This window comes from Bos javanicus, chromosome 3 (genome assembly GCF_032452875.1).
Source record: "Bos javanicus breed banteng chromosome 3, ARS-OSU_banteng_1.0, whole genome shotgun sequence".
Lineage (NCBI taxonomy): Eukaryota > Metazoa > Chordata > Mammalia > Artiodactyla > Bovidae > Bos > Bos javanicus.
Genome location: NC_083870.1, coordinates 83,887,950 through 83,905,573, shown reverse-complemented (window position 1 = coordinate 83,905,573; position 17,624 = coordinate 83,887,950). Strand labels below are relative to the sequence as shown.

Sequence of the window (17,624 nt, the reverse complement as noted above, 5' to 3'; positions counted from 1 at the left end):
GTGTATATGCACCTAAGCAGTGTGCGAGGCTCCAGATTGTAGTAGTGATCATTCCGTATAGAACAGGTTGCACAAAATTAAATCAGCTTGCTTGGGAATCCAGGTTGAATTCAGGCACATAGCTTCTACTTTTGATATAATCCTATTTTGTTGACATGAAATAAGATTCTACGGGTTTAGTGAAAATGAATTTCTAAGAGGCAAGACCAGATCTGTTCTGAAGACAAAATGATTTTAAGTGATAATGTAATTCAAATGTATTCTCATCACACTTGTACTTTTTTGTCTTAGTCAATTTTTTAAATTGTGATAAAATATGCATAACATAAAATCCACCTTATTAACCATTTTTAAGTGTACAATTAAGTAGCATTAAGTATATTCATATTATTGTACAACCATCACCACCATCTATCTACAAAACAGTTTACACCCACCTTGCAAAACTGAAAATCCATACCCATTGACAAGTAACACCCCATTCTCTCCTTTCCCTCACCTCCTGGCAACTATCTTTCTGCTTTCTGAATTTAACTACACTGGATACCTTATAAAAGTGGACACATACAGTATTTATCCTTTTGCTACTGGCTTATTTCACTTATCACAATGTTTTCAAGATTCATCCATGTTGCAGCATACATCAGAATTGTCTTCCTTTTTAAAAGCTGAATGATGTTCCATTGTGTGTTTATCCATTCATCTGTTGAGAAACAATTGGGTTGCTTCTACTTTTTAACTATTGTGAATAATAGTACTATGAACATGAGTGTACAGATGTCTATTTGAGACTCTATTCTCAATTCTTTCCCATATATATCCAGAAGTGGAATTGCTGAATTATGTGATAATTCTATTTTTAATTTTTTGAGGAACTACTGTATTTCTCATAGCAACTGCACCATACTACATTCCTACTGACTGTAGGTAAGGGTTCCAGTTTCTCTACAACCTCACCAACTCTTACTATTTTCTTTCTTTTTTTTGATAGTAGTTTGGTATGACTATTGGGTATGACTTCTTCTTTGGAGAGATATCTTTTCAAGTCATTGCCTGTCTTTTAGTCAGGTTGTTTTGTTGGTGAGTTTAGGAATTCTTTTATGTATTCTGGATATTAACTCATCATCAGATATATAATTTGCAAAAGTTTTCTCTCATTCCATAGATTCTTTTTCACTGTGTTGATCCACTGAGCTTTTCATGTTAATGTAGTCCAATTTATCTATTTGCTATTGCTTGGGCTTTTGGTGTCAGATCCAAGATATTGCATCATTGCCAAATCCAATGTCATGAATTCCCCCATGTTTTCTTGTAACAGTTTTATAATTTTAGCTCTTATGTTTAGGTCTTTGATCCATTTTAGGTTAATTTTTGTATATGCTATAGGGGAATAATCCAACTTCATTCTTTTGCATGTGGATATCCAGGTTTCCCTGTACCATTTGTTGAAAAGATCATCCATTCTCCCATTGAATAATCCCAGCACCCTTGTTGGAATCATTTGACCCTACATTGAGGATTTATTTCAGGGCTTCCTATTGTATTCCATTGGTTTATGCATTTGTTCTTAAGCCAGTACTACACTGTTTTGATTACTATAGCATTGTAGTATATTGTGAAATTAGGACGGGTGAGACCTCCAACTTTGTTCTTCTTTTTCAAGATTGTTTTGGCTATTCCATATACATTTTAGGATGGAACACACTTTTACTTTTAAAAGAAGGAAAATGGCTCCTTGGAGATATCTCAGTTCAGTTCAGTTCAGTTCAGTCGCTCAGTCGTGTCCGACTCTTTGCGACCCCATGAATCGCAGCACGCCAGGCCTCCCTGTCCATCACCAGCTCCCGGAGTTCACCCAGACTCACATCCATCGAGTCAGTGATGCCATCCAGCCATCTCATCCTCTGTCGTCCCCTTCTCCTCCTGCCCCCAATCCCTCCCAGCATCAGGGTCTTTTCCAATGAGTCAGCTCTTCTCATGAGGTGGCCAAAGTACTGGAGTTTCAGCTTTACCATCATTCCTTCCAAAGAAATCCCAGGGCTGATCTCCTTCAGAATGGACTGGTTGGATCTCAGACCCTAATAAATTGAAAATCGTGGAATTCTACAAACACATGCAGGCACATACAGCTCATTACATCAGATGTGTTTTTTTCATCATTCAGAAAATTTTGTCATAGGCTCAGTGTCTTTTCCTGAAGGATAAATACATTCTTTTCATATCTCATTAATCTTTCATTTAACTACAATTTGTAGCATTCTTTTAGAGCTTATGTTAGAGAGAGAATCTCATATTTAATCCTAAGGCATTAGTCAATGATTGCTGGATTGATGCTTCAAATAGCATGTTATTGAAATCTCTTACTACAATTTAATTATGATTACAACTTTGAGGGATAAGATATAAACATAAAGGGTTTTATCAACAAATCTCTGTATGTGACATGTGTATACTTAGAAGAACAGAAAAAAGTTGCTGAGAAAACTCATGTAAGCAGTTTAGAAATTCAGAGGAGAGAGAGATTACTGTTGTAGAAGTGGATACAGCAAGAGCTAGTTAATGCTACCTGAGAATATTTATATAGGAAAAAAAAGTCCAAACCGCATGAACAAATTTAAGTATTTATTGAGTACCTGCTGCTGCTGCTGCTAAGTCGCTTCAGTTGTGTCCAACTCTGTGCGACCCCATAAACAGCAGCCCACCAGGCTCCCCCATCCCTGGGATTCTCCAGGCAAGAACACCGGAGTGGGTTGCCATTTCCTTCTCCAATGCATGAAAGTGAAAGTGAAGTCTCTCAGTCGTGTCCGACTCTTCGTGACCCCATGGACTGCAGCCTACGAGGCTCCTCCGTCCGTAGGATTTTCCAGGCAAGAGCACTGGAGTGGGGTGCCATCACCTTTTCCATTTTGAGTACCTACTGTATCTCAAATACTATATAAGACATGCACATATATAACTATACATCAAGCAAAACAAGCACCAAAAGAGGGAACTCTCTGCTGTTGGGTTATTCACAGTGTGTTTGCAGGCTTGAAAACCCCTTGCACAGAGGGGTTTTCACAGTTGAGAAGGGAGTGATTTGGATTGACTGAGACCAGAGAAAGCAGAACAAGGAAACCAGCAGGGACACTGTTGTTAACGTGAAAAGTACTTGAATTAGAATGGTGACATAGGATCAGAAGAAAAGCGGAAAAAAAGAATGAAGTCTTGAGAATGAATCCTTCAGACTTGATAATTTCTTTGGGTATAAGGGTATAAGAGTAACTGAGAACTTTGCTCCTGGATGAAAGAATCTGAGACTTAAAATTTATATCCTAAAACATTGAATGTAAACTATTGTTACTATGAGATAAGGTTCAAATACGGGGTCAGGAAGATCCCCTGGAGAAGGAAATGACAACCCACTCCAAGATTCTTTTCCTGGGAAATCCTGTGGACGGAGGAGCCTGGCAGGCTACAGTCCATGGGGTCGCAAAGAGCTGGACATGAGTTAGTGACTAAACAAGAACAACAACATTGTTACTATGCTTTAGTGTTATGATATATTATCTCTTAATTCTATTAGAATATATTATCCTAATTTTATAGATTAAGAAGTAAGATTTTTAAAAAGTTGCTTAGTATATTGTTTATGTCTTACTGATGGAACTGAAGATAGAACTGTACATTTACCTAGGTGTCCTTAGGACTGGATTTCTTTCCAGAATAGCACCTTGTTGTCTTACACTATAGATAATCCTGAATTCATTTTTTAACTGGGATATAATGTCTACTCAGTGCAATAGATTTTAAGTGTTCAATTTGTTGGGTTTTGATAATATAAAATATATGCCTGTGTGGCCATCACCCAAAACAAAAATATAAGAAAGTCATTCACCTGGCAAGTTTCCTGGTGCTCCTTTCCAGTTAGTTCCTCCCCCCAGAACAAACACTTCTGATTTCTGTCGCCAAAGATTAGTTTTAACTTTTCTTGAGCTTCACGAAAAAAAAAAATCAAACAGCATCTATTATTTTGTGTCTGGTTTCTTTCATTTTATATAATTTTTAAAAGATTTATCCTTGTTGTCATGTGTATCAATAGTTCCTTAAATTATTGAGGAATACCACCCCAATCTGTGAATATACCACAATTTGATGATCCATCCTCCTGAAGGTGGATATTTGGGTTGTTTCCAGTTTTTAGCTATTCTGATTAAAGTATAAGCATGATTTTTTGGGGGGAAAAGTTATAGAATAAACTTGTTTAGAACATATTTGAGTCAGGATAGACTCAGTTATGCTTCAGTAACTAACAACCCAAATCTCAGTGGCTTAAAACAACAAAAATTTCTTTCTTTCTCAAGTTACATGTCCACCGGGGCTCAGCAAGGGGGCCTCTCTGCTCACTATGGTCCTTCAGGTACCCAGGCAATAGAAGTTCCAGCTCAGCTTGTGTTTCCTTAATCACCAGGGCAGAAAAGCAAACACAGTTAATCAAGTACTGGTTCAGTTTTAAAGGTGAAGAAAAACACAGGCTAGAGGATTTATGAATATCCCTAATTACTATCACAGGGGAGCACTGGGAGAATTACACTCCACTGTACTGTTCACCACCCGCCCTGCACTATCAAGCACAATGAATGTTTCAAAGCATTGTATAGTCATTATATTTATATGAGGGATGGGTAAAGTGGATGTGACACTCCAAACTTAAGTATGAAAAGTTGATCAAGTCAGAGTGAACAAACTTGGAACTCTGTACTGCACCTTCATCTTGAAGAAAATTGTGAAATAAATTTATGAGTAAATTGTGACCCAGTAGAACTTTTCCCCAAGGTGGATCTGGGGATAATAGCTTGGGTATATGAGAGAAGAAGATATTTGTGGCTTGGGGTCAAGCTATTGAAATGGGAAACACCATAATACAATAGTTAAAAGAGTAGGTTTTGAAACCAGATAGCTGGATTTTAGCCTTAGCTTGCTATTTATTAGCTTTGAGACTTTGGTCAGGTATCTTAATCTCTGTGTAAAGTGAAGAAAATAATTGTAACTACCACATAGAGCTGTTATGAAGGTTAAATGAGTTAACATATAAAAAAGGTTAGAACAGTGGTACATGGTAAGAACTCAAAAGTTATGCTTCTGGTGATCACATTTTCCAAATCAGTACATTTTGCTATATATTACTTTTCTCGTTGTGTAACAAACTACCACAAATTTAATGGCTTAGACCATTAATGGCTTAGACCAACACACATTTATTATCTGGTAGTTCAGTAGGTCAGAAGTCTGACACAGAGGGGTTGGGCTCTCTATTTAACATATCACAAAGATATGTTGTGATATCAAGATGTTGGCTAGATTGACTTCTCTTCTAGAGCCTTGGGGAAAAATTCACTTCCAGGCTCATTCTTGTTAAGTTTATTTCCTTGTTGGTTCTTTTTTTTTTTCTTTTAAACTTTTTATTTTGTCTTGGGGTATAATCAATCAATAATGCTGTGATAGTTTTAGTCGTATATACACATGTATCCTCGGAGAAGGCAATGGCACCCCACTCCAGTACTTTTGCCTGGAAAATCCCATGGACAGAGAAGCCTGGTAGGCTGCAGTCCATGGGGTCGCTAGAGTAGGACACGACTGAAGCAACTTCGCAGCATACATGTATCCTGGAGAAGGAAATGGCAACCCACTCCATGGCAAAACCCATGGACAGAAAAGCCTGGTGGCCTACAGTCTATGGGGTCGCAAAGAGTCAGGCACAACTCAGCATCTACTACTACTGCTATACATGTGTCCATTTAGCCCCAGACACTCCTTTCATCCAGGCTGCCATATAACACTGAATAGAGTTCCCTGTGCTTGGCCTTGTTTTTTTTCTTCAGTTGCCATGGTTCTTTGTGACCCTATGGACTGCAACAAGCCAGGCTCCCTGGGAGTCAGGCTCCCCAGGCTCCACAACTATCTCTTGGAGTCTGCTCAAACTCATGTCCTTTGAGTCACTGAAGCTATCTAACCATCTCATTCTCTGCCCACCCTCTTCTCCTTTTGCCTTCAATCTTTCCCAGCATCAAGGAGGTCTTTTCCAATGAGTCAGCTCATCGCATTAGGTGGACAAACTATTGGAAATTAAGCTTCAGCATCAGTCCTTCCAATGAATATTTAGGGTTGATTACTTATGACCAACCTAGATAGCATATTCAAAAGCAGAGACATTACTTTGCCAACAAAGGTTCGTCTAGTCAAGGCTATGGTTTTTCCTGTGGTTATGTATGGATGTGAGAGTTGGACTGTGTAGAAGGCTGAGTGCCGAAGAATTGATGCTTTTGAACTGTGGTGTTGGAGAAGACTCTTGAGAGTCTCTTGGACTGCAAGGAGATCCAAGCAGTCCATTCTGAAGGATATCAGCCCTGGGATTTCTTTGGAAGGAATGATGCTAAAGCTGAAACTCCAGTCCTTTGGCCACCTCATGAGAAGAGTTGACTCATTGGAAAAGACTCTGATGCTGAGAGGGATTGGGGGCAAGAGGAGAAGGGGACGACAGAGGATGAGATGGCTGGATGGCATCACTGACTCGATGGACATGAGTCTCAGTGAACTCTGGGAGTTGGTGATGGACAGGGAGGCCTGGTGTGCTGCGATTCATGGGGTCGCAAAGAGTCGGACACGACTGAGCGACTGATCTGATCTCATCTGATCTGAACTTTAGTATTAACTGATTTGATCTCCTTGCAGTCCAAGAGACTCTCAAGAGTCTTCTTCTGCACCACAATTTGAAAGCATGAATTTTTTGGCACTCAGCCTTCTTTATTGTCCAGCGTTCACATCTGTACCTGACAGAAAAAACCATAACTTTGACTATACAGACCTTTGTTAGAAAAAGGACGTCTCTACTTTTTAATATGCTGTCTAAGTTTGTCATAGCTTTTCTTGCAAGGAGCAAACGTCTTTTAATGTCATGGTTGCCGTCACTGCCGGAAATGATTGTGGAGCCCAAGAAAAGAAAATCTGTCACTGCTTCCACATTTTTCGCCTTCTATTTGCTTGTTGGTTATCCTAAAATGGATATAGTGGTGTATACAAGTACATCCCAAACTCCCAACTATCCCTTCGCCCTGTTCGTTCCCCCTGCAACCATAAGTTCGTTCTCTAAGTCTGTGAGTCTTTTTCTGTTTTGTAAGTTCATTTGTATCATTTCTTTTTAGATTCCACATATAAGGCATGTCACACAATATTTCTCCTCTGTCTGACTTACTTCACCCAATATGACAACCTCTGGGTCCATCCATGTTGCTGCAGTGGCCTTCTTTCATTCTTTTTACAGGCTGAGTAATACTCTATTGTATACATGTACTCTATTTTTTTATCCATCCCTGTCAGTTGGCGTTTAGGTTGCTTCCATGTCTTGGCTGTTGTAAACAGTGCTGTGTGAATGCACTGTTGGGGTGTCTATATCCCTTCCCCACTCCAGTATTCTTGCCTGGAGAATCCCTTGGACAGAGGAGCCTGGCGGGCTACAGTCCACTGGGTCACAAATAGTCGGACACGACTGAAGCAACTTAGCATTCACCCACACATATCCTTTTAAATCAGGTTTTGGTACAGTGTGGAGGTTCCTTCTTGGTTCTTAGTTAGAGATTTCTCTTAGTTTTTAAAGGTCATTCACATTATTTGCCATGAGGGCCCTTTTATTCTCAAGCCAGAGATGATACTTGTAATCTCTGACTTTCTGTCTCTGACCTCCTGACATTCCTTAGAATTCTTGAAGGTCAACCTACTAACTTTAGAGATCAAGACAATGAGGCTCCAAGAAGTGAAATTTCCAGATTTAAAGGGGACATGTGATTAGGTCTTGCCCAACACGGTAATCTGCCTTTATCTTAAGGTCATCAGTGCTATGTAATATAACCTAATCATGGAAGTGAAATTCATCCTATTTACAACCTGTAAGCCAGAAGGCAGGTGTCTTGGGAGACCTCTTAGAATTCTGCCCAATACATGTTGCATGATTTTTACCAATGTGAATATAACAGCATTGAATTGAAATCAGGATCCAGAATATGTCTTTGTCATAAATATAAATATATTCTGCAAACAAAAAACTGAAATTGGGTACGTTCCTAGTATCCTTTTGGAGAAAAACTACACTGATAGTCCCTAGATAGAAATTCCACTGTCGTAATTGTCTGTTTACTTAGCTGTGTTCCTCACTAATTGCTAACATCATCAAAGGTAGGAATCATGTTTTATTCATCTTTGTTTTCATAGCATAAATATTTGTTAAATAAACCAATGAATATATTCAAAATAAATTCAGAGCTATATTGTTGAGCTGCAATCAGTTAAACTCTAGCCAGCGTAAATTAAAAGGAGAATGTATTGTAAGAATACAAGGCTATCTTGTGGACTCTTAAGAATAAGTCATGCAGCTGAGACTCTGAAGAGAAAAAACCGGGGCAACTCCAGAGCCATCACCAGAAGGAAGTTCTAACCTTATTGTTTAGTCTTGACTATCCCCATTGGCATTGTCTAGATACCACACTCTTGAGTCTCTTTGAGTCTGTTCTAAATTTTCAGTCCCTGGGAGAGAGAATCTGATCTGCTTAAAATGAGACAGATGTCTGCTTCTTAAATCCACTGAAGGTGAGGCCAACTGTTAGTGTTACATAGTATAGACCATCCATGGAATCACCGTGAGTTGGGCAGACACCCCAAGAAATGTTCATTAATTTGGTAAGTACCAATTGCTGGCTGACTGCAGCCAGCACATCATCACTAATTGGTAAAGAAGCTTGGAAAGCATAGGGCACACCTTTGATAGTTCTGCTTCATATCTTTTCCTGCTTGTTAAGACCTCTTTTACTCAATAGACATTTATAGTATACTTACTCTCTCCTAGGTATTCTGCTACAAGCAGAGGACATAAAGAAATAAGATCCTATCTCTGTGTTTAAAAAGGAGAGAGAATAGCACAAATAATTTTAATAGAGCATGGCAAGTCCAGTGATAAGGACATACTATATAGGCTTCCATACCTTGGAAATCTCACTTTTATCCATGATAGAAGTCCACTGTCTGTCTGCCAACAGCTGTTACATCCTCAACAAGGAATGTAAATTGGTGTAGCTGATATAGAAAACAGAATGGAAGTTCCTCAAAAATCAAAAATAGAGTTGCTGTATGACCCTAAAATCCCACTCCTGGGCATGTATCCAGAGAAAACTATAATTCAAAAAGATGAATGCACCCCAGTGTTCATTGTAGCACTACTTACAATAGTCAAGACATGGAAACAACCTAAATATCCATTCATAGATAAATGGATAAAGAACATTTATACAGTGGAATATTACTCAGTCATCAAAAAGGATGAAACAATGTCATTTGGAACAACATGGATGGACCTAGAGATTACATTCTAAATGAAGTCAGAAAGAAAAAGACAGATACCACACTGAGGTCACTTATATGTGGAATCTAAAATATAACTCAAATGAACTTATCTACAAAGCACAAACAGACTCACAGACACAGAAAACAGACTTGTGGTAGCCAAGGGGAGAGGGCTTTGGAGAGAGATGGATTGGGGCTTTGGGATTCACAGATGCAAGGTATTATATAGAGAATAAACAATGAAGTCCTAATATATAGCACAAGGAACTATATTCATTATTCTATGATAATAGAAATGATATCATAGAATAATATAATAATAGAAAAGAATATGAAAAAGGATGTATATATATCTATGTTTTATATATATACATGTATATGATCTCCCCTCTGGATATATGCCAGGCATGGGATTGCAGGATTATATGGCAACTATGTTTTTAGTCTTTTGAGGAACCTCTATGAATAACCATATTTGTATAACTGTATCACTTTGCTTTGTAGTAGAAATTCATACAACATTGTAAATCAATTATGCTTCAATAAAATAGACTTTTAAAAAGATACAAATCATGCAAAATAAATAAATGCAAATACCAGCAAATAATTTCAACTACAGTTTCTGACTGTGTGCTGTATGGGGCACCAAGATGTAAGAAATTTGTGTTGATTATACTGGAAATGAAAAGTTAATTATGAAGCAAATAGATTTCATTCCTTGTGAATCATGGACTTTGAGAGGTCAGAGGATCCCCAGAAGTCTTTTAGGCTAACTGCCCTTGTGAAGCATAACTGCTTTCTCTCCTTTAGTTTCCCTCTTCCCACTTCTTTCTCTTTAAAATTGTTGTCTTGTCTGTCATACAGAGTGAAGTGAGTCAGAAAGAGAAAAACAAATATCATATATTAATACATATATATGGAATCCAGAAAAATGGTTCTGATGAACCTATTTGCAGGGCAGGAATAGAGACGCAAATGGAGAGAACAGATTTGTGGACACCAGAGGGAGAAGGAGAGGGTGGGATGAATTGAGAGAATGAGAGTGACATGAATACACTGCCATGTGTAAAATAGCTAGCTAGTGGGAAGCTGCTGTATAGGACAGGGAGCTCAGCTCAGTGCTCTGTGATGACCTAGAGGGGTGAGATGAGGACAGTGGGATGGAGGCTCAAGAGGGGATATATGTGTGTATATGTATATACACATATGCACATATATAGCTGATTCGCATTGTTGTACAGCAAAAACTAATACAACATTGTAAAGCAATTATTATTATTAGGGACTTCCTATAGCTCAGATGGTAAAGAATATGCCTGCAATGCAGGAGACATGAGTAACATCTCTGGGTGGGGAAGATCCCCTGGAGGAGGGTATAGCAACCTTCTCCAATATTCTTGCCTGGAGAATCCCATGGATAGATGGGCCTGGCAGGCCACAGTCCATAGGATCGCAAAGAGTCAGACACGACTAAGCAACTAACACACAAAGCAATTATACTCCAACTAAAAAAAAATTGCTGCCATGATGACAAAGTCTGTGAACACTCACTGATGAGTGGATTGTGAAGGATTATCAACTGTAACTTCTTATAGAAGCTTTCCTCTCTCCACTGAAGTTTTCTATTCTGTAAGGTTTAAAAAAATTAATATGGACTTTAAAAGCCATTAAAGTCGTACTATTTGGGGGGAAATTATTAAATTATGAAGTGATAACTTGGTCCAGTTAATCATTATTTCTCAATAAAAACTTATGTGCAGCTATATTTTTAATGCTTGTAACCTTTGAAAGAGATATGAAAGGCCATCATGCTTAATTACTGCCAAATACACTCTGCCCCATGGGCTCTGAATCTGGAGCAGACATGTTCTGTTGGTTTTCAGTTCTAAGCTAGAGCTGAGCTCTATTGTGTTTTTCCCTGGAGGAACCTGAGTGGGAAAGGAAATCACCTCTGGGAAAATGCTGTTACTTACCCAGGGGTAACTGATTGCTTCTTCTGTGTATGAGAAAACTGCTGAGGAGTGGATTGTACTCCCTGAAAAACAACAGCCATCTCTTAACATTAGTAGTGCATGCTTAAGGCATCTATAATGCTGTCAGAAGAAATAGACATATTCTTCATGCTCTGTGTCACTTTGTGATTTTAGTTTTCTCCCTTTTGCTTTGGTTTGGCTGGTGTGCTAGATAATTCAAGAATTTTAAAAGGTTAAAGCCCAACTCAATGGACATGAGTTTGAGGAAACTCCAGGAGTTGGTGATGAACAGGGAGGCCTGGCGTGCTCTAGTCCATGGCATTGCAAAGAGTCAGACACGACTGAGCGACTGAACTGACTGACCGACTGAAAGCAAGAAATGGGACCTAGACCTCATCTCTTTATTTATGTTCTGCCTTATTCCAGAAGAATTTTTATCAGCTTAGAAGTTTTACAGTTCAACCTACTTACTTAAGAGGTCAGGAAACTGATTTTCTTAGAAGTGATTTCCCCAAAATCTTAAGGTCAGTGGTAGTTCTAGAACTGAAACTACTACTGTCTCCTTATTGAAGTGAGTGATTGTTACATTATTTATTTTATTTATTTTGACTGCACTGGGTCTTCATTGTAGTGCACAAGCTTCTCTAGTGACAGAAAGAGAAAGCATGGGCTTTCTCTGGTTATAGCGTGCAGGCTCATTAGCTACATCATGCCAGCTCATTTGCAATATTTGCCATCTTAGTTTCCAGGATCAAACTGGGCCTCCTTCATTGAGAGTGCAGAGTGTTATCCACTTGACCACTAGGGAAGTCCCTTAAAATAACTGTGTTTAGTAAGTCCCCTACATAAGAATCTTCAAGTTGTGAACTTTCAAAGATGTAAATATGCTTTCCATCACTGTCAGCTGTGAGTGAAACTGCAGCTTGCCCTCTGTCTCTTATTGCTGATGATCCTTCAGCTTTACCATCTCCCATCTCCTCTCCCTCCTCTAGTTAGTAGCTCTTCTTGCCTGTTCACTTGATGCCAGCTGCTGTATGGCAACTATCGTACTGTATTACTGTACTTTTCAAGGTACTATACTGTAAGATTAAATGCATTTTCTTTATTTTTGTATTTTTTAATATAGTATTTTTGTGAAAAGTATTATAAACCTATTATAATATAGTATTATATAGCCAATTATGTTAGTTGGGTACCTAGGCTTTGTTGAACTTACGAACAAGTTGCACTTAACGAATGTGTTCTCGGAACAGAACTCGTTTACACGTAGTGGACTTACTGTACAGACAGTTTGCCAGGCACTGTGTTTGCCTTAGATGATATAATAGTAGGAAGGATATGAGTCCTGTCCTTGGAGTACTTACCGTCTAAGGGGAAGACAGATTTGAAACCAATGTGCATACAAACCAGTTAAGTAAACTGTGAAAGTAAACAGATCTAGGATTATAGATAAGTGCTACAAGCATATAGTGGAAGTCATGGAATGCTTGTTTCCAGAAATTACATTTATTGTGACCTATGAATTTTAAAAAATCAGACAAAGGATTTGGGCACCAAGCATTCAGAACAAAAAAGAAGAAGAGAAAAGGCCATGAGGTGGATGGAGCTTAGCTCAGCTGAGAAATGGAAAGAAGGCCTGTGTAGCTGGGTTTGAGCAGAGTGGGGAAGGAGAAGTGAGAACAAGACAAGTTCAAAGGTGGGGGCTGGGGCCAGATCCCTCAACAGCTGATAACTTCCCTAACAATTTTGGACTTGATCCTCATGCATTAAGGAATCGTAGGATGATCTTAAGCAGAGGGTAGAAATATAATCAGATTTATATTTTAGAACTGTAATAACTGCTGGGTGAAGAATGGACAGAGGATGAACAGTATAAGTAGGGAGACCAAATAGGAGGTTTTTACTTTAATTCAGAAAAGAAATGATGATAACTTGTACCAGGATAGGATGGAAAGAAATGAAACCATTCAAAATACATTTTAAAGGTTGAATCAATAAGACATCTTGATGGATTGGATATACAGTTGAGGGGTGAGAGTATTCAAGAATGACTTTAGGTTCCTGGCTAAACAACTGGGTGAGTATTGTTGATATTTACTAAGGTGGGGAGGAAGTTGACTATGGAACCCTTTGGGAGCTGAGTGGGATAAAGAACTCTGTTTTATTTAAAATGTTTCTAAGACCTCTGCTGCTGATGCTTCTGCTGCTAAGTCACTTCAGTTCTGTCCGACTCTGTGTGACCCCATAGACGGCAGCCCACCAGGCTCCCCCATCCCTGGGATTCTCCAGGCAAGAACACTGGAGTGGGTTGCCATTTCCTTCTCCAATGTGTGAAAGTGAAAAGTGAAAGTGAAGTCGCTCAGTCATGTCCAACCCTCAGCGACCCCATGGACTGCAGCCTTCTAGGCTCCTCCATCCATGGGATTTTCCAGGCAGGAGTACTGGAGTGGGGTGCCATTGCCTAAGACCTCTAGTGGAATATAATGTAGGTGTTGGGTTTGCAGATCCTAGGTACAGAAAAATATCCAAGCTAAATGTGAATTTGGAAGACATCAATATATAGTCTTTTAATTAAGGGAAATAAACATAGTTGAGATTATTGAGAAAGATGAGTAGGGTATAGATTTAATATAAAGAAAGGCATTTCAGGTAAAGGCAGTGATGTGATTAAAGCCTCAAAGTAGGAATGACATCGACCAATGGATCTTTTTCCAATTGATGAGACATAAAAAATAAAATGTGAAAAGTGCATTTGAGTGCCCTCCTAAATCAGGCAGTGGCTGTCATATGTATACCAGACATGGAGATCTGTGAACACTCTTAGATCTTTGCACACCAGTAAGAAGTCTCTTTGTTTTATATTGTGAAACCTAAAGTTCACATAAATCTTAAGATAATTATTTTGGTCCTGTGAAGCGGATTAAGTTCCTTCTACTCCTCATTACCCTAATTGGAGCAGAGGAGGTGGGAGCTGAAATTTCATTACTGGGGGTCAGGAACAGAACAACTCCTAGAATACCAGTTCTGATGGTTTGGGCTTACTTCCACTACATTACTAGAAATGGTATGTAGGCAGCGGTTCTGTAGGAGATACATCTTTTACTGTTTATTCACCTTTCCAAAAGTATCCTCTGCAGCACCTGACTTACCAAGCAGAAGTTGGCCAACTTCCAGCATCATCATTCTTTGTCACTAATAATTGTATCTTAGTTTCCCTTGAGTAATACATCTCTGTTTGTGCCTAATGGCTTTGCGTGCTTGAAGCCAGTGTATATTTACATTTTTAAAAATTCTGTAGTGCTGTGTGTGCATTTTCAACTCAGAACTGACAAAATGATTCTAATTTGAGCCAAGAACTTAGCATTTGCTGTGTACTGATTCTGCCTATTTTAATGTTCACAGAAATGAAGACGCAGTCAATCAGATGGCTGTTACTCCCTTTCCATTGCCATCAAGTTCCCCAACTTCTATCGAGGTAAGATAACTCCTGATTAGCTCTTAATGAATGAGTTACATGGATTTTCAGTATCTGGTATTCCAAATTCAGAGTTTATTAGCTGGGGAGTTTCCCTAATTACAATATGAAGTATTTGAGGTATAATTGTAAAGTAATATAAATCAATGTTAAAAAAACCCCAAAACATATTAGAACTTAATCATATGAGTACTGCCTTCTCCAAAATTCCTGAAGTTTCATTCTAGATATGAAATTTGTCCTAATTAAGGATTTCAGAATTTATTAGAAGATTCTCTTTTTTAATGATGGTATTGTACCTTTCTTTATGGTTTCAAAACTCTTTAATACTATGGTTTTGGGTGTCTTTAAATACTTTTATCTATTAATGAAGAAATTACTAATATTTCAAGATTTCTAACATAGTGATCTGCTTCTAGAGATGAATGGATGGATGGATAGATAGATATATAGATTAATTAGCTAAGAGATTCCCTGCTGAGAGAACATTACATACTCTTCTCATTTTTTACTTAATAATATTAAAAAGCAGAGACATTACTTTGTCAACAAAGGTCCATCTAGTCAAGGCTATGGTTTTTTCAGTAGTCATGTATGGATGTGAGAGTTGGACTATAAAGAAAGCTGAGTGCCAAAGAATTGATACTTTTGAACTGTGGTGTTGGAGAAGGCTCTTGAGAGTCCCTTTGACTGCAAGGAGATCCAACCAGTCCATCCTAAAGGAGATTGGTCCTGGGTGTTCACTGGAAGGACTGACGTTGAAGCTGAAGCTCCAATACTTTGGCCACATGATGCGAAGAGCTGACTCATTGTAAAAGATCCTGATGCTGGGAAAGATTGAGGGCAGGAGGAGAAGTGGACAACAGAGGATGAGATGGTTGGATGGCATTACTGACTCAATGGACTTGGGTTTGGGTAGACTCTGGGAGTTGGTGATGGACAGGGAGGCCTGGTATGCTATGGTTCATGGGGTCGCAAAGAGTCGGACACGACTGAGTGACTGAAATGAACAGAACTGATTATTTTTAATTCCTACAATGCATATTTATTATAACTAATCAACAATGCAATGTTAGAAAATTTGATTTTCCTTTCCTCACTTCCTCGAGGAAGTTAATATTTACTGTTTAGTATCTTTCCATACTTTTCCTTTGCTTCCATAACAAAATGAACTGTATGAATAGTGTTCCTTTTAGTAAATATTTGATCGTATAATGCTCATTCTTTCTATTCAACAAGTATTCAGTGAGTGCATATTACTTGTCAGGTACTCTTAGGGGTATTAAATGTCTAGTTATGAAACAAACAGATAAGGCTCCCTGCCATGGTTCAATTTACATTCCAATGAGAAGATTAACTAGCAAATACATAAATAAACTTAGAGAATTATCAGGTAGTGTTCAGTGTCTTGCAGATAATTAAAATTACAATAAGGAATGTGGCTTGTGACCACTTTGATTGGTTATAGGGAAAGCTGCATAGACAAGGTGAAATTTAAAGAAAATCAAAATGATAAGAAGGAGCCAGACATGCAAAAATTAGGAGGAAGAGCTCTCTCTGCAGAGGGAACAACAATAACTCTCAAGTGAGAATGAGCTAGAGGGTACATTGGGAGCCTGGGGAGTGGTGGGCTAGGATGAGAGGGAGGGAATGTGAGGTGGGAGGGAGAGGAGAGTTTGGTGAGTCAGAGTCAGAAGCTCAGGTTTTAGTCTGTGTGCAGTAGAAGCCACTGGGTATTTTTTAACAGGGAGTGAAGTGACTTGAAACAGTCTACCAGGTAGATAATGGACTATAAGAAGGTAAAAGTAACACGCTAGGCAGCAGACACACACACAAACAGCAGAAGCCCAGGCAAGACCTAATCGCAGTTAGATGAGGTGTTGGCGTTGGAAGCAAAGAGAGCTGATTGTTGATGTTTTGGATGTTGTGTGTGTGTGTTAATCACTCAGTCTTGTGACACTAGACAGATGAACGTGAGTGGTTACAGTAACTTCTTGTACTTCATAAGGTTAAGAATAAATGAGAGAGTGAGGAGATGATATCTATATCTATCTGTAGGTATCTTGTGCCAGGTACATGGTGAAGTGAAGTGAAAGTGGCTGAGTCGTGTCCAACTCTTTGCAACCCCATGGACTATACAGTCCGTGGAATTCTCCAGGCCAGAATACTGGAGTAGGTAGCCTTTCCCTTCTCCAGGAGATCTTCCTAACACAGGGATCAAATCTAGGTCTCCCACATTGCAGGCAGATTCTTTACCAGCTAAGCCACAAGGGAAGACCAAGAATATTGGAGTGGGTAGCCTATCCCTTCTCCAGCAAATCTTCCCGACCCATGGTAGCTACTCAATAAATGTTAGTACTTAGTTCCTAATTCATTTGTGTTTACAGAATGTCATCCAAGTCCTTTTTTTAGATGGGAGGAGGTTAATACTTTAGAATAATTTTTCCTATAATATTGTTAGTTACAAATTTTCCCATCAAAATAGCATCCCCTTGGAACTGAATTTTTCATTTATCGCCCATACTTTTTCTCAGTACAATGATCAAGGAGACTGGTCTGTTATCAGATTGTAAAGCTACTATGAGATCCAGCTCCTATATTTCAGAATGAGTAAAGATATAGTGTTGGTGTCAACATTTAATTTGAAAGGACCATTTCTGGGGTCTCTGGTTTCTTTTGTTTTCTTTCTGTCAGCAATGACTTCTAATATTAGCTGTGTATTTTCTCTAGTTTGTTCCCAGCCAAATGGTTTCTGCTGCCTTCCTGTTGACAGGGCAGCCACTTAGAAGAGGATGATTGAACACAGT

The 17,624-nt window shown here is 38.7% G+C and overlaps 1 protein-coding gene across 4 annotated transcripts in view; it reads left to right on the top strand.

Moving 5' to 3' along the window:
• Positions 1-17,624, top strand: part of PATJ (PATJ crumbs cell polarity complex component) — a 389,489-nt gene that overhangs the window by 252,055 nt on the left and 119,810 nt on the right. For all 4 annotated transcript variants that reach the window (XM_061411765.1, XM_061411766.1, XM_061411764.1 and 1 more), the window contains exon 30: positions 14,745-14,817. In XM_061411765.1, coding sequence (XP_061267749.1) covers positions 14,745-14,817 — 73 coding nt within the window. The remainder of the gene's footprint in view (positions 1-14,744; positions 14,818-17,624) is intronic.